We start from the raw sequence: 26,869 nt of genomic DNA, 5'->3' as shown, positions 1-26,869 counted from the left end.
TGCAGCTGGCTTAATTCTGCAGTACAGACCAATGTCACGGGAAATCCCCGGGGATGATAGAGATGCAGTGCATATTGCTGACGGACTGAGGTCCTGGGCAACACAATGGCACTGTGAAGGTGACGTCTAGGAGGAAGAGCAGACACCCTGGAGCCAGGAGGGTGACTTGCTGCCAAGTCCTGAATCTGAACTCACATGAAGGATATAGCTATTCAGATGCTTTCCAACAGTATTTCAGTGGGAACAATTTAAGCATCCCCTCTGTCCCATGCTTAAAAGGATGAGGCAAATGAGGAAGTGGCTGCCCTTGTCAAAATAACACTGAACTTCTGCCATGCTTCTCAAAGGCAGCAGACAATAACTACAGGAAAAAACAGCATTTGTGTAAGTGAACAATGATACATTAACCAAGACTTTGACTCTGCAAAGCCGTCTGTCAAAGTACTGCAATTGACTCAACTGGAGGAGTAGTGGCAGACATCAACAGATCCGCAGAGTGTCTCCTTTTTCTCCTTATAGCCTTAGTTTAACTATAAATCAAACATTTTCTTCTAGAAGATGGAGGAAAATGGCCATCAGGATTTATCACATAGCATAGGTTCAGCTGTGTCACTGAAAATCCATTTGAAAGTCCTAGTCTAGTACCTCCTGGGACTGCTCTGAACAAAGTGGACAGAATCACACAACTTGCCAAGCGCCTCACTCCTAAAAACTTAATTGTCTAATGGGATTAAAAGATGCTGAAAAAGAAATGGTCAACTTCTGATGCATTTTCTCCTGTTATTAACATCATTTTCATGCAATTAATACAACTCAAATAATTTCAAAATGTCAGGCAATCTAACAATTAGATCCTTCTTAGTGACTTTTCCCAGAGAACAAATTTCCGAGAAAGAATTAGAAAACCAACAGTTATTCATGAGAACATGGAGATACTGGGTTATCAGAGAAAAGATGTATTTATTTGACCACAGACTGAAAGTAAGTAAGTAAATAAAAAAATAAATAAAACCAAGTCATAAAGGATGGTGTCTTTTTCCTCTCTTTTCTCCAGCTGTTACCTAAAACAGACGAAGTTAGCAAAATGAAAAAAGAAGAAAAAACAACAAATAAAATGAGTCAATTTGCAGTCCTGATACTCTCTGGGAACTTCAAATACTGAAGCTAACTTTACTTGCATCTTCTTCATGTAATCCTATTACTAAATTCAGCTTTGTGCTAGAATTTCATTGGAGGACTTTATAAAGTACTTAAATCATCCCTCTTCACTGACATATACAGAAGCCAAAAACTCCAGATGAATGTATTTTGTAAGTCAGGCTCTCTATGATTCTACCTGTACAGACTTTCTACATGCATGAACTAAACAGCATCTACTTGTTAACTGTGGGGTTTTTGTTTGTTTGTTTCTCCTTTAATGACACCACAGCAGTAAACTGCTTTATTTCATTTGTAGGCAGAGAGACAGATTCTGTCATTAAGAAAAATGAGCAAAATGATTGATGTTTTCTGGCACATTTTCAGTATTGTTATGGTTTTCTGTTTGTTTTGTTTAGGGATTCGGTCCAACATTTAGAGAACCAACAAGTCGTGTCTTGATCAAATAACATATAATTTATTTTCAAAGAATGTCAGTCAGGGAACATGCCTGCTCCCTGAAATAATAATAATAACAACAACAACAACAACAACAACAATAATATGGAATGAATCTAAATCTCCAAAATCACTCATGACCTTGTCAGTCTCAACACAGGACAGCTTTGGATCATGTCATACTGTTCAAGTCATACTTGACTGAATGACTGCTACTTTTGGTACATATTTTTTCTCTTTTAGCAAAGTAGTCTGTAGGAATACTCTTTGTTGTCAGTCAGAAGAATAGGAATCAGTCTGCAACCTTCTGGAGAACATTTAGGCATAATAAAATGACACTTCATAGGGAGCCTTCTGATATAGCATACTATTTGGCACATGCTGAGACAGCATGAGCAATTACCAGTTAGCTGGGATCAATAAGAATTAAAAAAGTTGTCTATGACTAAAGGTTGCATAGAGAGACCTTGTTAATGTATAAAAGCACCCAAAGGGAGGGTGCAAAGAGAACAGGGCCAGGCTCTTCTAAGTGGTTTCCAGTGCCAGGACAAGAGGCAGTGGGCACAAACTGGAGCACAGGAGGCTCCCTCTGACCATCAGGCAGCACTTCTGTGCTGGGCAGGTGGCAGAGCCCTGGCACAGGCTGCCCAGGGAGTCTCCTGGCTGTGGGGTCTCCTCCTTGGAGATCTCCAGAAGCCGCCTGGACGTGGCTCTGGGCACCCTGCTGGGGGTGTCCCTGCTGGAGCAGGGGCTGGAGCAGAGGCCTCCAGAGGGCCCTACCGGCCTCAGTTGTTCTGTGGCTCTGTGCTAGGTGAGATGCTGTGTGTTGTGGCAAGGAACCTGCATTTTTCATTGCTGACTTCTTCAGAACTGTGATATAGCTGTAGAGAAAATTAGTAAAATTCTAACAGAAAGAGAATATCACAGTCAGTGGTAATTTCCTGTTACATTTAGGATATTACATTTAGACTCTTCTATCTGGTACTACCATTTTAAATATGTTTTTAGTGCATAACCATTCTCCGTTTACTTTAAACTGGGACATAGAGATTTCTATTTGTGGTACATAAAGAAACAAAGAAGACAACTAAGGATTATAGGATATTACTATTAACAAGTTCAACTTAGCTGTAGCTTCTTAAAGCTTAACCTGCATAAAAGTTTTACTACTTTGTGCAGTCTTAAAATTTCAAGCTATTTTATTACTTTTCACTTCATTCACCAGCTTGGAGTACCAGTGGGAGGTGAGAGAGAGGAAAGCTTTGTTTCTGTACCACAGATTGACTGGCAGACGGTGGCATACATGGCACATTTAAAAGAGCACATGTAGTCCTCACAATAGGATGTTGTCTTAAATACAGAACCATTCTCATAACCCAACGAGAGGGGAGGGGGAAGAAGGGGAAAAGAAGGAAGGATGTAGTGGAAATTGAATTCCTGGCTTGAACTTTAGTGTTTGTTCTGCATTTCTGTGGTCTACCAGCTAACCCAGGATGTGTCAGGTTATTTTTTATTTCCTCTTGATTTTATTTTTTTTCCTCCATTGTTAATTGTAGGCTTCTCACAACCAAGGGATCTTTTCTAATTTCCACAGTTGGGCATAAACTCCTGACCTCTGGCAGGCAGGAGATCTTGGACGCCGTGGCAGCTGAATTACCAAAACGTGCTTTTTCTTTCTTGTTCCAGACAGCAGCCAGTTTCCAGGTTCAGGGACAGACTCAGTTACGTTAGTCTGACAGACAGGACAAAGTTAGAGTTAACGCCAGTTCTCTTCAAGTGTATTTTGGATTGCTGCCCTTTTCCTAGATATTACTTCATTTTTAAGCCCCCCAAATTAGTTAATTAGTCAGTTACACTAAAAAAAAAAAAAAAAAGAAGCATGATCTTGAACTCGCCCTTTATACAAATGACTTAAGTTTTGCTGTGACAAAACTGAAATATTTAATGTTTTGGTATCACAGAGTTAAAGAACACTATGCACAGATTATTTTGGCCCAATTCCTTTGTGAAAGAATTGAGTAGGGTACAATACTTTATTATACACGCTCTTCAGTTCTGCTGTCGCTGTCAGTAAAGTTTCTTTCCTTGTTAGGTAGCTTTCTGGGCACCTAAATACATTTACTAAGCCTATAACCTATACTGTTTTTTTACAGGAATGGAGCTGAGAGCGATTCTAACAGTTCCCTAGCACTAAGTTATAACAAAGTGTCCTTAAGCAGTATGAGTTACCCAAAATAGAAGCAAAAAATCTAAACTGGTCACAGCCTGCATATACTGGAAAGATACCTGCCTTAACAACAGTATGTTGTGAGGATTATAGGCAACTTTCCCAAAATGTTAAGCTCCTAAAGCTGACTTCAGCCTTCTAAAGAAGCTATTTCTCAAACGTGCTGAACATGCAGCAGGGCCCACTGAATGCTCAAGCTTGTAAATACATGACTGAGAGGTGGGACAGCAATATCAAAGGGGAAAGGCAGTTGCTTTTTTTTTTTTTTTCTTAAAAAAAAAAAAAAGGAGCAGTATGCTTTTGTAATCTGTAGTTCACTAGCCAGCAAAACTGAGCTCACATGCAAAGAATTTCTCTGATGTCCCACTGACAGAGGAAATAGCATCTAAAATATGGAAAATCGGTAGCTTCATGTTTGTGATAAAAAGCTTTTCTAAGTAGAAGGTACTGCTAAACGCCCTACCTTGTTTTTGCTAAATAAATAAATCTGAAATTAAGGAAATTATTTTAAAGAGGTAGACTCTTGTTATCTTGCAGATTATTTACTCTTTGTAGAGGAGATAAAGCATGTCTTACCGAACCCATAAAAACATTACATGAAAGGCTATACTGAGAAGTTTGTATGGCAGGCCTTAAAATGGCCTCAAAGAGCTGGGAGGATGAAGTACTACAGTCTGCTTTTTAAACAGGTCCATTTTTAAACTTCAATAACTTTTAGTTAAAATGCAGAAGAATAATTTCAAAAATTAACTAGGTTCTTCAAAGCTTTTATTAGTTCCGTGTTCCTGTCATTATACCATAGAGAAAGGATGCCCTCTTTCGGTGCTAGCAGAAATAATTACTGAGATTGCTGTAATTACTGAGAGAGAACTGCATTCACAGTGTCTTGTCTTGTCAAAGAAAAACATTTCTTTCAGATAGCAAGCTATCTGAAAGAAATGCTCCTCTTCCTACAATTCTGGGGCTGGAGTTTCCTCTGCTCATCTCTAGAGTTGGGCAAGAGAAAACAAATGCCAATGAATAAAAAGGAGCCCCACTCTTTCTCACCCTGCTGCAGCATTCCTGTTTCCGTGATGCTCCATCATCAAGGAACAGAAAGAAATACTGAAAGCATAAAAGCAACTTCATGCATTCGGACAACTACCAGGTTTTCTGTGTAAAGCTTTGAGGTAAAGTTGAATTCAAGTAAATGTTACTTTCTGATGTCCTATTATTAATATATGGAAAACTTAATTAACTTATCATAGTGATACTCTTCAGCAGAGACTCCGAAGCTTCACCTTAAGACCAGGGTTTTGGTTTCGTTTTCTACCTTGTTCTGTGCCCAAACTGTTGAAAAGAATAAAAGTCACCAGCTCTGAGAACAATTTGCCTCTGTAACTGTTCCTGTATAAAGAGATTTTTCTCATGTCATGTGCTTGCTCAGTAAATGCAAATAACTCACTAGGTATTTGGCTTGATGCCTTCACCACTTGAGATACTGTCTGGAGATTGGCTTTCTGATTTGAATAATTATGCTCGTTTTTATTTTTGATTTACTTGCCAAATACTCAGACTCAAAGCGCCTTCCTGCTGGCTCACATTCTGTAGGTGATAGGCTAGTCACAGGCGGTTTGTTTTGCATGGAGGGATCGCAGTGATACACGATGAATAACTGGGGTAGGAAAAGCCCTACAATGGCCTGGAATTCTACCCCACGTCCTAGAGTGGGAATGCACTGAAAGGTTTGAACATGTCTGATTTAAACTACAGTTTCTTCCTTATAAAATAAGAACAGTTTCATAATATCACAAAGAGTAATTAACACTTTGCAAATATGCTGTAAGTGATTCATAGTATTTGCTCCCTCCAGCACAATTTTATCGTACCGGTAAGTGAGACATTTCTGCCTTGTACAGGCATGTGTGACCACCATTCAGAGCCTGAAATTTAATTACGTATATATTTGAAATTGGTATTTCATAGTGTAGTGCTTCATATCATATGGTAACCAAACCTTTAAACAGACAGACTAGGAAAAAAAGGTTTTACAAAACACTTACTCTTATAATTATAGCATATCCCGAGTTGGAAGGGACCCACAAGGATCACCAAGTCCAACTCCTGGCTCCATAAAGGACAACCCAGAAACCAGACCTTGTGTCTGAGAGCATTGTCCAAACAATTGGCCTCCGACAGGCTCAGTGCTGTGACCACTGCCTTGGGGAGCCTGTCCCAGTGCCTGAATACTCTCAAGGAAAAAAACACTCTTTACCCCACAAACAGAAGACTCTTAAGACTCTTAGGCCACACTTCTCAAGAAGCTTGAAATCTGTCTGAAACTTCTTAGGAAAATGCAATGCCGTGCACAACCAGCATTGCAGAAGCCCTGCAGTACAAGTTCTGCAAATGTGACATTGTTGATTTTGGTGACCACGTAGACAGGAAACCACTGCCATTCAAACCACTGATGATGAAGAGAGAGAGCAAGGCTTCTGTAAGTGCCAAATGATGAACTGGCTATACCGAATGATGAAGTTTTAGAACTACTTTCTGAAACCTCTTCATTCTTATAGGACTCTCCTGTTGTTTTATGGTACATAATACTGTTGTATTGTCATACAATGTTATTGTAGAGGAAACTGTACAGTTTCCTTTATAGATGTAAATATTTGCTGGAATAAAGTCTTCCTGACAAAAACACTGTTAACGAATTCCCAAATAATTCAGCATCAATAAATGAGAGTATGTTCCTCTATTTAAAGACTTGCTTTAAAGCAATCATTTGTTTTATAGATTAAGCTTAGTAAATCTGAAGTAAACTGGAAGATTAAATCCCACATACATCAAATACGTATCTACTCCTATCTGCTGGCAAGCACACGATGCAGGCAGCAGCATGTGTTTGGCCACATACCCGATAACTGGTCAGACAGAGGAGCTACTGAGCACGCTATTCTAAATTCTTAGCCGAAATGATTAAAACCAGCATTCAGCTCATGCTTTAAAAACAAAGCAGGCAAATACAGTCATAGACAAAAGTGACTCAGTTCCCCGTGCTACACAATTTGAATCATGCAGTAGCTGCAGCTTTATTAGCACGTCTCAAAGTGTACGGCTCATACATTTTGGGTGCATCCTTTTCAGACACGTAACCTCTTATTTTCTCACCCTTCCCTATATGGCGTGAGCACATGCATGAGCATAAGTTTCAGCAAATTTAAGCATTAAAGGCTTTATACACAGCAATCCAAAAGTAACAAGTTTGCGCATTTCAGTATCTTTGAAAACTAACTTTGCATTTTTTAAAAAAAAGATATGACTCTCTTCAAATAATTTTCTCAGTTTTCTTGTTAAACATTGCAATCTTAGGAATCAGTTTTTTAGTGTTTTAATTGTTTAAAGATGAAAAAAAAATCAGCTTGCATGTCTTAACAGGGAAGTTGATTAATATTTGTGGCAAAACTGTGAAACAAACAAACAAAAAAACATAAGGAAATAAAATACTTTCCTTCCTGTGCTTCTAGAAGATGGCTGCTGTCTGCCTGAGGGATGCTCACAGGCTCCGTGGTGCTCCCAGGTCCCACCACCCCTGCTGCCAGCTCTGAGCCCCGCTGGCTGCAGGTTTTCCACTGGTTCAGGGAGCTGTGTTAGTGCCCGCTGGGCTCAGCGAGTGCCAAAGCAGGGCAAGAAGTCGTGACAAAATAAGGAGACCTGTATAGTGGAAAACAAACAAACAAACAAACAAACCCTTTTGAAGGACTTCACCATCTAGTAGAAAAATACTCTTTCACAAAATTAGGTCTGAAATAGAATTTTTTCAAGAGGTATTTCCATAGTTGGCAAAAAAAAAAAAAAGGTGAACGGATATATGGTGACCTTTCTCTGTAAATACTGTTCTAGATTTTAGATATTACAATGTTAAATTATAAACTATTGATTCAACTATTCACTTCTTCATTTCCAGTTGTTTTCATGTAGGCAGACTGAGTGGTGAGGCAGCTCAAAAGGGGCAGAAGCACGGTTCTGGGGGGAAACACAGAGATAATTGAGGAAACAGCAGGGAGATTTTGGGGGGAGCACTGACCTCAAAGGGGTCAGTGGGGGAGTTTGGGAAACAATGGGGTACATGAAGGGGACAGTGGCAGGATTTGACAGGAGGTACTGTGGGGGACAGGAGGAGCTGAAGCAATGAAGTGCCTGCAGAGGGGTGTAGGTGGGAATCAATGAGGAGGTGTGGGGGTGTCAGTAGGAGATGCCGGGGTAAATTAAGGTGGAAGTAAGGGGCTGGTTTTGTCAGGAATTGCTGAGGTACTGTTCTAGGTAAGGCAACAATATATGCTGAAGACAAAACTCAGTCTTTTGTTAACTGACAGTCACCATCCTTCTGAAAATACCTGAAATGTCTTCATTACTCATTACAATGAAATTTTAATTGGAGCCTTAGACAAGCTAGTTTCATGTTTCACTTATGATGCTTTTAGCTTAGAAGCTTATTCTGATGTGGACCTGATGCCAATGCTGAGGTTAGCAAAGCATTTGTATTTGAAGTGGTGTGAATTTCAATGAGCATTAACTCAACTTACAGAGTGGCAGTGGATAAAAGTCATGAGTTGCCTTTCTCTGCCCTGACTCAGAAGTTACTCGTTAAAGACTAAATTTTGCCTTATGTTGCCTTCACTTTGAGGACCTAAAGTTTATCAGCCAAATCCTGATGGAGTGACTTATTTTCAGTGGATGGAAGCTCCTCAGAGAAACAATGAGCCACAGTTTCCATTTCACATCTACTGGAAGGCTTACAAGCTCTTCAGAAGCCTTTTGGGTTGCTGTGACAGCTTGCAGGTTCCTGTCAGGTCAGCCAGCACTGAGGCACCAATTACTGTGTCAACATCACTGTTAAACACATGGGGAAATTTTAATTGCCAAAGAAAGGAAGGTGCATTGACCATAGCACAAGCAAGCAAACAGAAAAAAGCCTCTCCATCATTATTTGGGATATTTGCAGCTATAGTCACTTGTACAGACAGATGAAGATAAACATACAGAAGTCAGAAAATAGAAGAAGGGATTGGAAGAGAGAGAATGACTGAATGAAACAAAACCCCATGTGTCAGTAGGGCACTTCACAGATTTACTATAGGTAGATTTTATCTTAACTGCCTACTGGAAATATTGCTTTGAACACTGAAAAAGTCAGCAACATAAGCTTTAACTGCTTGTACAAGGGGAAAAAACAAACAAAACCAAGAACGCACAAAGGAGCAAAAGCAAACCCTTCCCCCACCAGAGCAGCACCCTAGGTTGGCCTGAAAACACCACTACCCACGGCCTGAAAAGGGCTGCAAGCAGACCTCGGTGTGACCGGCAAGGATCATGTGCCAGCATTTCCTCAGCTGATTAAACCACAAGCTCCTGGCATGGCTCTGTTGGAGTTCTAACCTTTTCAGCTGCTAAAATAAATCTGTGTTCCTATTTTAAGATGCAGAGCTGCTGCTTCTGCAATGCTCAGCTGAACTGATCTTGCTGCCTGGCCTTATCTGTGAGCTGCCTACCTTAGGAAGCAGCTGTGGGCTTTGTGGCTATGAACTGCGACAGTCAGATCTCTGCTGCAAGAGCCAGAGCTTTGCTGAGCTCTTTCAAAAGCAGCAACCTAAAGCGGTCAGTGTTTTTTTTCTTTTTTTTTGGAGGGACAGACGTGCAGCCAGCATTTCCTCTCTTTTTCTGCAGCAGAACGTCCTGCTTCAAAAAGCAGACTTCACTTGGCCACAGCCAAATTTTGTTCCCCTCCATTTTCGTAGGTTCCCGCAAACGCTGTGACGATGTGACTGCAGTGTCGTGTTTCTGTATCAGCTGGAGCGATGATGACCACTGACAGCGTGCTGGTGAATCACCTCTTTCTTGGTTTGTTGCTCTGATCATTCCTCTAGGCTTTTCTTCAGCTCCAGTTACTACCAGCAGCCCCATAAGATTCACCAAAATTAATCTGTATAATTTGTCTCCTAATAGCAAAGCGTTATTCAAATTGCTGTTTACTCACCTACCAGATTTCAGATGCTTTTCAACTATAAAGGGCTTGAAAGGCAGAGCAAGAAGCTGTGTTGCTTATAACCACAAGCCTGAACCTATAGCAAATGCAGACTTCACTTGGATCCCTCAGACACTAACTGGTTCTCCAGTTATTTTGGGCTGCTCCAGCGGCCGGGTCCCTCCCGCTTGCAAGCCCTCCCACGCCACGTGATAGCGGCCTGGAAGACAGGCAGGAGGAAGAGCTGAGAGGGAAGCAGCATAAAATAACAATGCTAAGTTTACAGACTGTTACTGTCTGATGGTATTTTCTCTCAACAGAACTTACCTCACCATTTAGGTTTGATTTTTATTTCAAAAAAGGGTATTTCATATTTTAAAGGCAAAACAGAATCCCCTCATCAGAATTCCTTGCAGTGGAGAATTAAGCAAAGGATCTGACCTTATAGAGCAGTGCTGTTTTGGTTTGGTTTACACTCTGCTGTTCATGTGGTGCACAGTAAAACACCATTAACAAAAATGCCCTTGCTTTTTTCAGTCAAAATATTTTGAGTTGAAGGAATGTGGAAATGTTCAACAGGAGCTTCTTACCTTTTGCACAGGACCTCGGTAGCTGAGACAAGATTACATTTTACAAACATCAGGTGGAAACCCTGATTCTGGCTTCTGTTTGCAGTGTGCTATCATCAGAGGCAAATATTTGGAGACACAAGGCCTTTTGTTGACTTAACACTCTTGAGAGATGCTGTGGAATAATTTAAACGTTTACTTTAGGAGGCTGAATAAAGGTCAAATGAATCCTTAGAAAATAGCATCTAGCACCATATTCTACTTACATGTTCCCTGTGAAGCAATTTAAGAATCTGTGATTTTTAGCTAACATAATTCTAGGCAATAGTATCTCTCTATATATTCTATATTCTATTATTATTTATATCATAGAGAGATATATCAGTCTAGGCACTAATATCAGTGTAGTCCATGACTTTCCAGAGGAAGGCTGGGCTAAATATTTATTGTTCCTGTAATAATGACCATTAAGGATATAATTGTTGCAGATTAGTGCTTTGTGTACATGGTGATTCATATCAAAAACATCCTTTTAAAGTCTCTCCTCGTCCTAATGTATTAATGTTATTTGCACTCTTTTGAGATTCTGCTTTGCAAGTCTAGGCAAGTCAAGCAATTTTCTCTATATAGTTGGTTTGCTTTATGCTAAAACTGGGAGTTTCCCCCGCACCCCCCCCCCCAAAAAAAAAAAAAGTAAAAAGACTCTACCATAACCATTTGATTTAACATGGATTTAAATAGCTCATAGAAGATACTATTAGGGAAAAATCAGTTATGAACTATGGAGGAATTTCCTTTTTTATTTTATTTTTTTCCTTTCCCAGTTGTCCAGCATCTGCTATATTCTCCTAGAATACAGAAACAATGTAGTTGACAGTGAGTTAAATCATAAAAATATACAATATTTTGAGATAGGCACACTGGTTTAAGCACAAAAATCTTTAAATAATCATTGAAGTGGTAGGAAAGAAAGACAATTACCCTGTATCTTTGCAGTTAAGACACAAGATACTGGATTTCAGTTTTTGCCACTACAAAGATTTGGCTAGTTGTATGAAGCAGAGCAGCATCCATGATTGAGAAGAGCAGCCATCCTCAGCTTCCATAACCCCTTGATTTAAGGCTCTGTTTGACAAAGCAGAACCTATGGATTTAAGTCATTTCAGATCCAAAAGGAAATCAAACAACTTGTCCACATTGCAAAGGCAGGCTAACATAGCAGGCTTTTAGGTTAAACAACATCTTCTCCCTCTGCAAATGAATGAACCCAATCACACCTTTTGTAGTATGTTTTCTATGTCAACATAATCAAACAAGTGTGACTGAATTTAACAAAAAGTTTAGGATCTTCTGAAATCATGTATTTTAGCAGATTTAATATCTGTCCCTTTAAAAAAAAAATAATTCTCCCTGTCTATAAGAAGCTCACTTGCTAAGTCTTGATGTTTCGGGGGCATGTAATGACCAAAAACTTACCAGTTCAACTACGAGATGTTTTTCATATTAATTTAATTATCATACACCTTTTAAAATCCTGTAAGAGACCCTTCCACAAAATGCCACAAATCTTGTGGCAAGGGTAGGCGATATGGCCAGTAAACAAGATGATTAACAAGAACATGCGCTCCACACAAAACACAGAAGATGAGCAGGTCCTTTATCTGCTCCTGTTTGAGAACACATCCTACTTGTTTCCATTAAAAAGAAGCATGCTGGGTGCTAGTAAAAAAAAAAATCGTCCTTTACTAGAATTTGTATTGAAGTTAACTATAATTTTTAAAAGCATGACACTAAAGATAAGTGAATTGTACAATTGTCTTAATTTAACTAGAGCAGGCCCAGGTTTGTGGCATTCAGTCAAAAGCAACAGAATCTTTACTAGTCTATCTTCAAAAAAACAGAGCACCATAATTTCTTTCCCAAAGTGACTGTCAGCACTCAGATCTATGCCAATAATTGTTTTCTGATAACATTTCTTTTCTGTCCCTAGTGAAAATTGAATTTCAATTAAAGCAAACTAACTAGAAGATCAGTCTACAAATAAACGATTTTTTTTTTTGGGGGGGGGGGGGGTGGACTTCTCAGGTTTACATATTTTACATTTTTAAAACTTTCACCAGCACTGATTTTTCATGAATTGTTAACCAAAAAATATTCTTACTCATGCTTCAGATCTCAGATCTATCCTGATATGAAAGGGAGAAAGCTGTCAAAACCTTGAAAAAGTCCTTATAGTCAGGGGACATTATTTCCTGCCCAGCTTTGGGACACCATTCCTTCCATACAGAAGTCTTCCCTAGACTCTCAGCTGTTCATATCCAGACTCTCAACTGTTCTTCATATCCAGATTTGCGGGTAGTTGGTCCAACAAGGTCTTTTCAATACAACGAAAACTTTGCGCACCAGATATCATATAGGATTTCGGTAGCTGTTTGCATTTCAGTCCTTGACAATAACTCTTCTGCCTCTTCCAGAGAAAAATATTTCTTAGCTGCAGAACTTGTGCAAGTGTCACTGAGGACTAACTTAATAGCTTGAAATTACATGTGGAGAGAGGTTGAAGGAATTGCTTTTGTTCAGCCCAGGGGAGATCAAATCACAGTCCTCTAATTCCTAAAAACAAGCTATAGAGATGAAAGTACTTTCTTCACAAGGATGGGTGGTGACATAAGAGGCAACACGCACCTATTGCATTGCTAAACTTTCCCTACCCACTTCTCTGAGACTTCCCATTTCAGCTCCAATTACCAGCTAATTAGGTATCCAGTTAAAGACCTCATCTTTCTTTTGACACTTCCAGTGAAGTGTTGGCAAAGCAGCATGAGTTACTGCAAGATCCTGACCTGCTTTGAGAATTACTGCACAGCTGGGCTTGAGGAGGCAAGGTAAGGAACTGAACAAATTTCCAATACTGATAGCATTTTAGGAAGTCCTAAGCATTTTCTGCCAGAAAAGAACCAAAATAATGCCTATCGTATTGCATTCAATAAGCGTCCACACAACCATGTCTGTTGCATATCTTACTGCATTCCAGCCTATATATTTTTCTAATATTGTGTATTCTCTGGCTGTGAATGATTGGTGATCTAGCAGGGATTATACATATCAATAGAAACACTGTTGTAAACAATGGAATTCAGATCACATCTGGAATTCAGGTCACATCTCTTTCCCTCTCCATACAGTTTTTGATCTGTGTGTGGCTTCTTATCTAAGAGTTTCACATAAAAGGCAGTGGGAATAAACAGGCCTAACAAGATTTGAAGTTTATCTCAATGGATCTATTCTTCATGGAGTTTTCAACAGAGCTCCTTGCATACGAACTTGATGTGTCCTGTTTTTTTTCAGAGCATGCTTCTGAAATGTTGGAAGAAATGAAGGCTATCCTCTCCACACCACGATACTGTAGTTTAGTGATTGCTTACTTGCCTCTGGATTTTGACCCAAATAATCTAATCATGCTTAAGGAGTTTAAATATGGTAGCTAATATTTTGGTCAGCCAACATGAGAAGTCTAACCATATCAGGCTAACAGATCACTTTCCAGATTTCCAAGCCATGAAAATATTTGAGGAATAATTACCACTGCAGCATGACTTACTTTACTTTAATAGCTCCAGCCTCAGTATTATGTTCAAGGAATATAGTACTCCAACTGCATAGCCAGTATGCTCAAAGTAGGGCTTTCCACGAGGAAGCAAGCTTCTAAGTTATTAATTAAACCACACAAGTTTCTTTGCAGGACCTCTCTCTTGCAGGCCCACATCCTATTTTCTTCCAGGAAATGAAGGTTGTAATAAGATTCCTTGATTTTCTGAAGAATAATACTTCAGAGTGACTAAGTCCTGAGAGAGCAGTCTCTGATCTGAGGACTGAGAAATCCTCAGAAGTGGAGAGGTAGCATACCTCAAACGTTTCTGACAGACCAGAATCATAAATCTTGAAATGTGAATGCCAAACAGATATATTTGTATCTCCTTACTAGTTTACCTGGCTTTCGTTAGTAATACAATCTTCAGAAAGTTATTGATGATGAAATCTCAGAAGCTAAGGTGACTTCAAATTTTACACAAAGTTCTGAATGTAAAATTCATCTAATTCAAAATAATCCCAACCAGCAGATAATCTGTTTCCATAATAGAAACAAAGAAGATGAGGATAACAAATATCCTTGAACTGGATGAAACGTATAAATAAAATGTTTTTAATTAGAACATCCAAGCTTTTCAGTTTGTTCTTCTCTTCTGACTTAGCTCTGGGAAATGGAAAAGATCTGCATATGTTGAAAACATCTGCAGTGTAACACACCCTGCAAGTCTGCCTGTGCAGCAGCTGGGGAGGGACTCTGCTCACAAGTACTTTCTGTCTCCCAATACACAGCCAGCCAGTCACTGCAGAACTAAGAAACAGCTCCAGGTTTCCATGAGCATTTCTCCATGCACCCCTCCTGCTTCTCGGAAATGCAGTTACTTTGACAGTTTCACTTAGAGATGCTGCCAAAAGGAATGAATGGATTTCTATGAGTAGAATATGCATATTTCTAAATTTCCTTTTATACATATATATATATGTATGTATAAATATAAATAAATATATGCATATTGTATATATATGTTTCGCTTTAGGCACAGAGAGGTGTGAATGTGCAATTTGTATGAGGCCATTAATGAAGCCAGCTCTTTCATGCCTTGTGACTTCACACAACATTATTGGACTTAGTTTTCCACCCACCTGTACTATCATTGAATTCCCTGCTGAATGTTGTTCAGCTGTTACAAATTAATTCATAATGACTTAACAGCACAGAATGTGAACCAGTGGACTTTAGTTTCATTACTATAGGCCTTTGATTTACTTTTCATTTGCTTAAAACACGCATTATGATACAGAACCTTAGAGCATTTCCATGCTGACTTTTACTTACGAGCTATGGTGCAAAAAATCCTTAGCACCTGTGGCAGTGGAAAGCCATCACCTGGGTGGCTGTGGCCCTACGTTGTGCTGCATCAGGTTCCACATCTGCCACACACCAAAAAAGCCACGCTACGCTGAATATTTACAACACGGTTCTCCACAAGATGCAAAACCACCAGTCTTCTTTCAAGACTCCTTTCAGTTTAGGATGAACTTTGTTGTTTTCCTGTAATCTTTTTGTTGAACTCAGTCATTGCTCTGGTACTTCCTCGAGCTCCTCCCTTTTCCCTGTGTCCCCAGAGGCTGGTCTAACAATAGCCTGAACATCCTTACAGTCCACTGAGGTCCAAAGCTGTTGATTAACTCAGGAGGCACTTGAGCTTCCTAACAGCCATAGCAGAGCCTTTAAAGCTCCCCAAGCATTTGAAGGCACATCTGTTTTGATGTTTAGGACCCAGCTAACACCGAATCATGCCTAAACCCGATCAGAATCCAGATCATCAACATTCCTGTCCTTCAGCTCCCTGAGGAGAGCTCCATCTGCCAGGCTTTCCTGGGGAACACCTACCATGTATCAACAGGATCTGGCACCTCAGGAACATAATGACAACCACAGCCGTTCAAAGAGTTAAAGCTAATTGTACCACTTCCTTCTCTATTCCCTACCCAGATTGCTCTAATGTTATGGGCTGGCATCCTAGAAGGAAGTGCTAGGCTCCAGTTCTTGTTTTTAATTGTTTTATTTCAATCCACATGCAGATATTTGCAAAGAATTGGCTCTGTCCTTGGGACAGTGTCTATAGCCTTGTGGTCTTCTCAGGCAGGTAGCTTAACGATTTGGTTCCAGAATCACTGGAAACAGATTTTACCCTCCTCAGTGGGACCCACCACAAACAAAGGGGAGACAGTCCTGACTAAACCAAACGTCTCTTTCCTTGAATGGTGAGAACCACAACCCTGACCTCACGTAGGTACAAATAAAACTGAAACCAAATTCCTACCAACAAAGAAAGTCCTGCAACCTAATTGCATTAGAGGAACAGTATCATGAAAGAAAGAGACAGGAAAAGTATGAGAGGGAAAGGGAGATTGCATCTAGAAAATCACTACCTTAAAGGCTTAGCTTGTTTACTGTTATTTTCTCAACCAGACAGGATGAAATATTGTAGAAATGGACAATTTGTTAAGTATAAAGCTTAAAATTTTAGAGCAGAACTGCATTTTATGTACAGTTCTGCTGGCTTTTTTCTTTTTCCATGCGAGTCAGTGCCTTTCAGAAATACATTTACTTCCATCAGTAGAAACAGCTGCATATTAAGCAAAATAGAACGTAAAATTAGGTTGGCTTTCAAACAGCTTGCTGAGAATGTCCCTTCCAGCTCTATTTATTTATTTATTTATTTATTTATTTATTTATTGAATAGGGGCTTGATAAGTGTAGCTGCCTTAAGTTAGAGGTATCAGTTCCAAGGTAGGTTAATTGTCTGGGTCCAGGTATTTGTTTTACGTTAGCTTTTGTTTATTTGTTTATTTATAATATATATAAATTCTAATAAGCAAATACCCAAGATGTCCTAGTCCTCATATTTGGACACACGTACTAAGAAATGGTCTCAGTCCTACAGAAATTTGCAATTGCTCTTTTATAAGGGAGGAATTGAGCCTCTGGATACGTAAAAGTTCTGTCAGAAAACCAATAATTAAACTTGAGTTTTATGAGTGTTTAATACTTGACACATGAAATTACTTTTTTTTTTTTTTTTCTTTTTTCCCCATCATCCCTGTTCCTGATGTTAATATCCCTCTTACTGTTCTACATTATTATTTGGCTCACTCTGGTCTGTGAAGTAAAACACTGTCAGGTAAATTACTGCTACCAAAGGCTGCCTCTTTAATATACGTGGGTGTTTTAAACACTGCTGGCATTTGGATGCAGCCTTAAAATGTTTTAAAAGTAATCTTGCTTTGTGTGTATAGGTAATAATAGAGAATACATATGATTTTATTTATTTATTTATTTGTGGTAGTTGAGCATGAGGAGGTTAGAAAGAGCTCATAGAAATCAGACACAAAGAAGCCTGTGTCTTAACTGTGATTCTAGAAATAAATAAAACTGAACAATTAAATGGTGTGGAAACATGTACCGTTTTAATTTCAAAGGGTATTTTATGTGTTCAAGCTTTACTTGCAGTTGTATTGGCTAGTTTTACAATGAAATATTTGTGTATATGTAATCATTTTTATACATGTTATGGAATTATACAGTTGTGAGACTAGCACCTTGATTACCGATTTTCACGTGTCTTGTTAAGTGATATAAAAGGGACTGATGATGTGACATTTCCAGTGTCACAATAAGATATTTTCCTTGTTTTGGCGTTCAAGGCAATGTTGCTTAAGATGTGAGAGCAATGGCTTCTCTATCTCCTACTTACTGCTGCAAATGTTTTTTTCTTTCTGTAACTTACAGATGAGAGCTGACTAGCTGTCTGTTCTGTTCTGATATCCCTACCAATAAAAATGAAATGCAAAAAAAGTCATCTAATAAATAAAGTCAACAGTGGAACAATAATGAAAAATGTAAATTCATTAACAGGACAACTTCTCAGTAACATGTAACTTAATGTGTGACTGAAATAAAAATAATAGGCAAAACACCAAGTAATATTTACTTGCTTCCTAGTAATAAAGGTCAAGTAAAGACATTTTTCAAATTTCTAGTAATAGTAGTGAGGTCTTCTAAGGGAAAAGCAGAAATGAGTAGTAATACAAATCTTGAGCTCTTCAGAGAACATACACAGAGTACAGAAGAGGATAATTATTTTTTTCTCGATTGTGTCAACAATTATTAGTAAGCAATGGCAAAGGCCATTAAACAAGAAAATTCCTTGACTGCTTTGCATTAGAAAAATTGGTGCTCCCTAATTCACTGGTTTATCTGCTAATAGGGATATACTAATAGGAATAAACTAATACAAGCAAACTAAACATTACTAACTATTAATAAGAACAAAACAAAGATGTATTTTAGAAATCTTGAGAAAACAGTTGACATAGATTTGGTTAATTAAAACTTCTGGCAAGTTTTGAGTCTGTTCAGGAAACTTTATGGCTTACAATGTTTTTAATGAGGTTTATTATTCTCTGTAGGAGTCTGTGGGTAGTTTCACAGATCTTCTAGTGGCAAAGTCAAAGAGTTTCCCAAGGGCATTTGTTCCAGTCGATGAAGAAGGCCAGGAAGTTGCTGCCTTAGAAATTGTGCCAACTCACTGCTTGTGGGCTGTGTTGTAAACTGAGATTAGTTCTCTAATCATTTTTTTTTTAAAGTGCAACCAATGCTTCTGAAGTCGGAGAGAGACCCTAAGCCAGGGGCTTTCTCTGGATAGCTTGTTTCACAGAAGCAGATGTGGTTCAGAAATTGTGCTGAACTTTGTGGATAATATGTCAGCTGGGAAATGGAGTTCCATACTTTCCAAGCAAAATAGAAGCATCCCACCTTTTCCTCATCTTTGTCTCCCTTAGGATGCTAAATACAGTTGACAGAGAACTACATCCCCCACCCCCCCAAAAAAAAAAAAAAAAAAGAGTTGTAACTCAGGAGGCAGAGAAGAAGCTACTCAGGTGAGTAGCAGTACTTTCTGTAGGAAACCTGAGAGCATCAAAGACATGTTTTTGAAAGTTTGATTCCTCCCTCTGTTGAAAAGGACACTTTTGTTCATTCTTAGTTTTCCTTGCTAGTAAATGAATAAATCTCCAACCAATTGTTTAAATAAGAAATCTGAGACTTCAAGTTCTTGGCTATCCACTGGACTCAGAAGAGGCATTTCCACTTATAAGCATGACATTCATTAAATTCTTGAACTCCTTCAGGCTGAATATACAAGTAAACTTTGGCAAAAAGTTCAGCCATACCTACTTATACCTTAGGTACTCTGTTCTGCGGTTGTAATTATTTTTTTTTATTAAGCTTTAACTTTTTATTTTGTATGTCATAACTGTCTTTGATGGCTTAGTCAATTTTCAGGACTGCTGTGTTGCCTTTCCTAAGGCTGATGATGAGCAAATAGCAGTCAAACTCAGCTAAAGATAGAAACGAATTCTGAAATACAGTATACAACCTCGAATTGTCAAAGGAATTGTAAAATCACTTTAATAGATGCTAAAAATGGGTACCTAAACAAGTATCTGAACAATCAATAGAGCTCTGTCACTGGACTCAGAAAATGCTTATTCTTTGAAAAGTATTTTTCTCTTGCTCCCAAAGAAGGAAAAGAGAGCAATTGTAATCCTTGCTTGTCAACATGTTTATCGCGGGTGTTAAATCACCCTGATCTTTTCATAAATGTATCTCTGAAAAAATATTTTTATATACAAATAATGGCTACAATTTGTACCATGAGTAGAGCTGACAGTCAAGCACACAGTAAAAAGATTAAGACTGGTTATTTCCAGAGTTGCAGTTTCCAGTGCATTTTGTCAATGGTACTGATCTACTACTTTTAAGAACATGATTTTCTGCATATTTTCTTTACCAAAAATGACAAGGGGGAAAAGATGTTAGATGGACTAATTGCTCAAACACGAAGGTGTCAATCTAATGTACTGGATCTAGCTGAGAATACATCTAGTCAATAAAGGTATTTCTGCCCACATTGTAGGTACTAGATAAACAAATCATGCCAGAATGTGTATGGCTTTATAATTATTGCAACATTGTTTCTTAAATTAATGGCATTTTTTGCTTAGGTATTTAAAATGAGTAAGAGCAAGTATAAATAAATAATTTAGATCAGAATAATTTAGAGTAATGTATTTGGAACTAATGGGAAGATGTAATTGCTGCTGTCTTGATGTAAGAGCATGATTTAGTTTCTTTTTTTTTTGCTATGACAGCAGAAAAGTCCAGTTATAGATGCTCAAATACAAAGTGGGCCAAGATCTAAGCATGTGAGCTGGTTTAACAGGATGTAAATCTGTGTTGGAGTTAAACTGTGAAGAGTCAAGGTGTACAAGTACAAATCTGAGGTATCATGGAGGGGAAGAGGTAAAAAAGGGCAAGTGGTGCCCTATGAGCTAAGGGCTGATTAAGAGTCGCATGAAGGATATGAACATTTGTGAGCCTCAGTGTGAATGCTGAGGCAGTGGCACCTTCACCAATGCCACGCAGGCCCCTACTGCCCCACCACTACACTGAGTAGCTTTAACCCAGCTGTGGTAACCAGCACCGTTCCTTCTGGGTGCGGGGCAGCTCTGGTGCTGAGCAACCATCCCCACCAGATCTCCTCAGCCTTCGTGCCATGCCCTGGCAGTGAGGGTCCTCCAGGGGCAGTGGTGGCACAGGGGCCTTCTCCACCTGTGGCTGAAACCCTTGAGTGAGATGCACCTGAACCAGCTCTCATGAGAGGCTCTGGGCAACCCCAAGAGCTCGGCATGCCACATAGGTGCTTGGGAGCTGCTGCAGCACCTGATGAACACTAAGCAAGCTGAGCAAGGACCAAACTCTGCTGGCCTCGGGGGCTGTTGGGCCACACTTGGCAGGCAGCCCTGCCTCCACCTGGCCCCAGCACGGTGCTGCTAGGGGTGAGGTGCTGTGCGGGCAGGGAGCGGCTACAGCTGGTGACAAGGCTAGAAAGCAGTCCTGGAGGCTTTGCTGTATGGTCACGGGATGGTGAGGCTGGCAGGGCCCTCTGGGGGCACCTGCTCCAGCAGGGACACCCCCAGCAGGGTGCCCAGGGGGGATGTGGGGTCTCCCCCTTGGAGATCCTCCAAAGCCGCCTGGGCGCCCTATGCCAGCACTCCCTCACCCCCACTAACGCATCTGCGACGAGGTCGAACACCGAAAACTCTTCACAGGGAAGGCACCACAAGCACCTTCCCCTTTCCTACAGCCGGGCAGGGAGCACCGAGCCTCCCCCCCCCGCCGCCACCACAGCACCGCCCCAGCCCGGCGCAGGCGCCATTTGGGCAGGGCGCGCCCCGCCGCCGGTGGGCAGGGCCGGGCTGGGCTGGGCCGGGCTGAGCCGGGCCGGGCCCGGCGGCGCTGCCAGCTCGGAGTCAGCGGGGGCGAGGCGCCGGGATGGCTCCGGCAGCGACCAGCGGGACCCCACCGGCTGCCCCCTCGGCTGGTCCCACGGACCCATGGCTCGGGGGGCACCTCTCCGCTCTCGGTGGGTCGCGGCGGGGGGAGAAAATGGGAGCCGGGACCCCCCCATCGCCCTCGGCTGTCCCCGCCGCTGCTCCCCGGGGAGCCCGGAGCTCTCCCTGCCCGGCACCGGCTGCTCGGGGCCCGCACGGGCCCTGCTCGGCCCGGCCGGGGGGAGCCGGGGTGCCCGGAGCTGGGGGGAGCCGGGGGGAGCCGGGGGGTCCCTGCCCTGCCGCCGGGCTGTGTGCGCGGAGCTCCGGGGCAGAGCGGCTCCTCGTGTGCCTGCTGCCGGTGTGGCCGGGAGTCGGGTGGGAAAACGGGGGAAAAAAGTACCTAACTGTACAAATCCGGGTCCGGCGGCTGTCCTGGAGCTGCTTCGCTGAGCGGGTGACTCACGGAGTAGGAGCGGGTTGAAGGATAACTGCCCCGCTCGGCCGGCCGCCCTGCAGTTAAACCCAGCTCCGTGTTTGGGGTTAGGGGCTCGGTTACTCGGGGCCCGAAGGAGCTCTGGAAGCTGCCCGGGTGCACGCAGGCTCCCGCAGGAAGTTATTTTGAAGTGACGCTGTCTTTTGTTTATGTCTAACTCCAAATGTTGTGGTGCTGATAATCTCAGAGAGAAACTGAGCTCGTCTGTCCTGTCTGGAGCGCAGCGGGCACAGCGGGCGTACTGCGGCGTGCGCCTTGCTGCGCTGCCCAGCCTGCTGCTCCCTTGGCCTTGTGAGCGCCTTTATTCTGCTCGGCTGCTGAGGCACCGATAAGAGCTCACCGGGCTGGTGAGAGCAAACACCGTGGGAACAGTTAAGGTGAGCGGGATTATTAGTGTGAAATTGGGCGCTGCATGTTTTGAGTGCTTTCATACTTCGCTCTGTAAATGGGGCGTTACTGGTTGGCGCAGGACGGCTTGGTCAGGACGGGCTGAGATGTCTACCACCTGCTGTTCCTTTTTCCGAATACAAGAAGGTTGGGAGGCTCGACATCCAGTCCATCCTTCTCTCCAGGAGAGCAGGAAGTAGTACCAGTAGGCACAACCGGGACCTGTGGGATGGTGCTGAAGGTATTAACGTTATCAAACTTTTTTTCCCACCCCCCTCACTCCAACTAATCCATTTCACTGAAAGAAGTCAGGCAGCCTGAATTTTCGGTCTGTGTTCACTGGTAGTTAGTATGATGAAAGGATGGGTGTATGTGGGCTTGTGCTGACTCTTTTGAAATGTTATAAACGAGTCTGTTTCACAGAGCTTGAAGGCACTTGCACTGGGGAGCCTTTAGTATGCCACGTGCATTGGTAGGATTTAGTAACTGTACCTGTAATTTAGTCTGGTAAATCAGATGAACAGCTGTACTTCTGAAAGCTGAAAGTTGCAAAGTGTAACAGGAAATGCAAAAGCTGTGAAAGAATGGGTCTTTTTTTTTTTTTTCTCCTTCCTGTGAGGTTTGTCAAATGCTTTCCACCGTATCTTCACACAGAAGTTATGCTGGTTTTGGTTAAAATTGATTTGTGACAGATCTCAACTAGTGTGAATGTTTGTTTGCACAAAAGCACTGATTTGCTGTGTTTGGTAGCATTGATTTCATGCTGCTTGCACGTCTAAATTTACCAATAGTGGGGAATAGCTTCAAATATCTGGCATGTCCAGGAGGGTTTTCTTTTGACAGGCACATTGGTGATGTGCACTCTTAATTGCACGAAGTGCATGCTGTATTTGAAAGCTGAGATCTGAGGAAAAGTGTTCCCACAGAAATACTAATGCAAAGCATCAGCTCTGCATGTTTTTGCAGCACGAACTCTCGGCTGCTCACATAGTGACCCAAGCCATCACCCCATAAGCACTGCAGTTTTAGCACTAGCAAAAGCAGAGCATAAGGTTTTTGTCTCAGTGTTTGCTCAGTATTACCAGCTGCATCTTGTATCACGTACATGTACAAGGAATGGACTGAGCCTCTCTTCCTTCTGTTTGTAGTGTATATTTTTTTTAAATTTTCAACAGGCTGAACTGCTCTAGACGTTTTTGTCTTCATTGGTTTTGGTTTTGAGTTCTTAGTAATGCCAGATATCCTCGTGGTGTGGTTATTCGGACAGACAGGGCAACTGACAAGATGAAGTTTGTCCTTTCTTCTGAGCTCATAACAAGCTGTCTGGGAGTGTAGAAATTGTGATGGTTTAAAATAGCTGAGGATTACACGCATTGTACACCACTGACACTTTTGGTTATGCTTTGCTGTTAATGGGACCTGCCCTTGTTTAGGAGGTATCTCCTTTCTCAGCTCTCCCCGCAGCTTTCAGGGAAGCCTGTCTAAAATTTTTTGTAGACAGCTTGTTGAAATAGTGTTGGTATGCCATGTAATTGAGAAATAAGTAGGGACTGGGAAAGAATTCATCCCAGCCGAGACTTAACTCTCAAAGTTCAGAGGAGAAGGCTTTCTTTCAAAGACCTACTGCAAAATTTGCCCTTGCTGAGGTCATCACGAATCTCGTGATAACTTTAGTGAGCCAAAAACTCAGTCTCTAACTGAAGGGCTCTTGCAGGATCCAACTTGAGGTCCTGTGAACGACTCTCAGTTCCGTGGTTTTTAAAGACAGGTCATCTGTGAGACCATCTGCATGCATCTTACTATTAAGGTTCAGAAACTGGAGCTAGTTTTGGGTGAGGAGCCCTGGCACAGGCTGCCCAGAGAGGCTGTGTGGGATCTTGGAGGTCTCCAGAAGCCGCCTGGATGTGGTGCTGGGCACCCTGTTGGGGGTGTCCCTGCTGGAGCAGGGGCTGGGGCGGGGGCCTCCAGAGGGCCCTGCCAGCCTCAACAGCCTGTGGTTCTGTAAAGCAGCATGGTTGATCCTTCTGTTCTCTTATTTGAGGTACTTCTTGTGACAAACCTAACAAAGGTTTTGCAGTCTGTTTGTAAGTTCCTGACAGCAGACCTCGAACAACCTTGCTTAACCTCTAAGGCAATTGGCAGTACCGTTACGAGTCGTCATTATGTTCTGTCATCATGTGGCTTCCTTTTCTCATCAGACTTCCTGCTTATTTCGCTTCTCTTTGTAGCTTCTGGTTACTACTACAAGGAAGCTAAAAGCTAAGCGGAATTCACAAACCTGCTGATTGTCGCTCCTAGATGATAGCGTTCTTTCCTTTGTTGTCCAGTGCGTGGATATTCCCTGATGTACGATTTCAGTGAACAATAGGTGAAGCAACTGGTAGGCAACAGGTTGTCTTTCCTTACAGTTTTTCCTTTTGGAAAAAAAAGCCTTTTTTAACCCGTTCCTTGCTGCCTTTTCTATAGTCTCCTCTATAGCTACAATGGTGCTAGTAGGGCAGAGAAGCTCCAGTAGTCCCTAAATGTCTTTATATACGTTTTGACTTGTGCCCGAAACTTCTTGTTGTTCCATCAGCTTGGTTGTGTAAAGGGAATTTGACTCAGAATAGAAAAATCCTGTTTAAATTAGGTAACTCTTAAAAAGTGTATTTAATTTGAAGTTGGTGTAAACTGTTCTGGCTGAGTCTATTGTAATTAAAATAACTAACAGACTGTAGTAAATCAATGCATATTCACCATCAGCAGTGTAAGGAAAGTCGCTGTTCAGTGTCTGAATTATGATTCTGAGAAGTGAAATTACCGTGACAACAGAAACCTCTACTGCATTTTATTTTACTTACCTAAATAAGTTGAATGCACTGAACAAAAATAAAGGGTTGGTTTAGAGCTTGTTTCTCTTAAGAGAATATCCGCTGCTTCTGAGCTGCTAAGGGACATAAATTGGCCAGTTTTGGCATCTCATTAAGTTCCCTAAAAATCCATTACCTTAGGGAATTTTTAAATGTTTTCTGAAGATCTTAAGAGTGAGATATTTAGCATGTATTCAGGAAAATGAACTAATAAACAAAACTTTTGACTTTTGTCTGAGTTTAGAAGTATGTAATTGAAATAACAAAAGTTTTTCTTTGAATCATGCTTAAAATGAAAGCTTTGTAACAAGGTGTACATCCATCTACCCTTATAAATGTCCAGCCTGGAGATGGGAAGTGTCGTAGCTTAATCTTGTGTAATTATACTTCCAGTAGAGCCAGGAGAAAAAGACACACTGGGTGTGATGCCCAGCTGCCTTTCCCTTGCAGTGTGAGCCTGTCAGGTTTGCCTGCCCATTTCTGGTGGTATTGCTGGGCTGTGCAGTGCTTTCATTGCGCCTGGTAAATATTTCTAGGATCACATGGTGAGTTGAATGAGAAAGTGGTTCAGACGTTAAAGAAAGAAAAACAGAAAACGCCCGAGCAAACTATTTTTTTTTTTTTATTTATACCATTTGAACCCTGGCTGATTCCCCTGTTTCCACAGATGAGTGAACTGGCACAAAAAGAAGCAGGGAGAGAATTGCTTCAAGTAATGCTGCTATTGAGGCGTGTTCTCCAGCTATGCTGAGCTGAGATGTTTAAGCAATGTCTTTTCTGAACATTTCAGTTGTCTTGTACTGCACTTCAATAGGTTGTATGTCAAGCATACCTAATTTTTCTAACAATTCAATTAACATTAAGACCAACAATAGTTTGTTTCTATATATTGTGAGGTTGAAACCTGTATTTCATTTTCATGCCTGAAAGCAGGAAATATGATCATGCAACTCCTTGAGCTGTATGGATATGGTAGTACATATGTACGTAGCTATTTTTAGCAGATTGATTGCTAGAACAATCCAATTCATAAAGTATAAACAAAGCTCTTTAAAAGGTATGCTCTAATATTTCAATATGGCGTGGGCATAATAGGCAAAATCTGATGTAACGAAGTCAGATTTATCAGCAGGGCAGAGAGATTACATCATTGTTTATGGGTTTATTGCTGTAAATTAAACAGTGCAATAAGTGGAATGTGCTTAAAGTAATCCGTTAGGATGTGGCTTATACTTAAGTTTAGTATGGGAGATTCGGAAAAATAAAGACAATGCATTATTTTAATGACGTTTCACATTACTTATAACTAAATAGGTATGTTCTTGGCTATAAAAAAAATCAACAAACTTTTCAACAGTTGGAGCTGTTGTTTAAGGAATATTAAATCTTTCTAGAGATTTTACTTGTGCTTTATGAGAAGTCTGAGAACTGTCTGCTTAGATCACTGCTGAAGGCCAAGCTTTTTGCTGAACTGGAGCTTATCTCAGGGAGTTCAGAGCGATCATGCTAAATATGAAATCTTTTCCTGCTGCAGCAACCAAGGAAAGCCTAATTTGTAACCTGGCACAAGCAAGGTTTGGTATCATGGCAGTAGGTACTGAGGAAGGAGTTGTTCTGTCCCTCTGTTTGTGGTGAGAGGGAAACCCGTACGTGTGGGAGCTGCTGCCCTTGCTGGCTCTTTGGCCCCGGGTGGCAGGCGGCGTGCTGGAACAGTTAATCCTGCTGGGACTGCAGCACCAGGTGGGGCGGCCTTGC

The 26,869-nt window shown here is 41.1% G+C and overlaps 1 protein-coding gene and 1 long non-coding RNA gene across 3 annotated transcripts in view; one reads left to right on the top strand and one right to left on the bottom strand.

Moving 5' to 3' along the window:
- Positions 1 to 523: 523 nt before the first annotated feature.
- Positions 524 to 21,979, bottom strand: LOC137855692 (uncharacterized). Its single transcript, XR_011095899.1, has 4 exons — positions 21,786 to 21,979; positions 11,378 to 11,540; positions 10,418 to 10,571; positions 524 to 7,516 (listed from the first exon to the last, which is right to left on the bottom strand). It is a non-coding gene; the product is annotated as an uncharacterized lncRNA (long non-coding RNA).
- The window catches only part of RELL1 (RELT like 1), a 20,550-nt gene continuing 14,960 nt past the window's right edge, over positions 21,280 to 26,869 (top strand). The window contains exon 1 of one of the 2 annotated variants that reach the window (XM_068680094.1): positions 21,280 to 21,477. In XM_068680094.1, coding sequence (XP_068536195.1) covers positions 21,387 to 21,477 — 91 coding nt within the window. In that variant the 5' untranslated portion in view covers positions 21,280 to 21,386. The remainder of the gene's footprint in view (positions 21,478 to 26,869) is intronic. The other variant, XM_068680095.1, reaches the window with a different exon arrangement.

The sequence above is a fragment of the Anas acuta genome, chromosome 4 (genome assembly GCF_963932015.1).
Source record: "Anas acuta chromosome 4, bAnaAcu1.1, whole genome shotgun sequence".
Taxonomy (NCBI): Eukaryota; Metazoa; Chordata; class Aves; order Anseriformes; family Anatidae; genus Anas; species Anas acuta.
The sequence above is the reverse complement of the archived record's forward strand: the minus strand, read 5'-3'. Positions and strand labels throughout refer to the sequence as shown.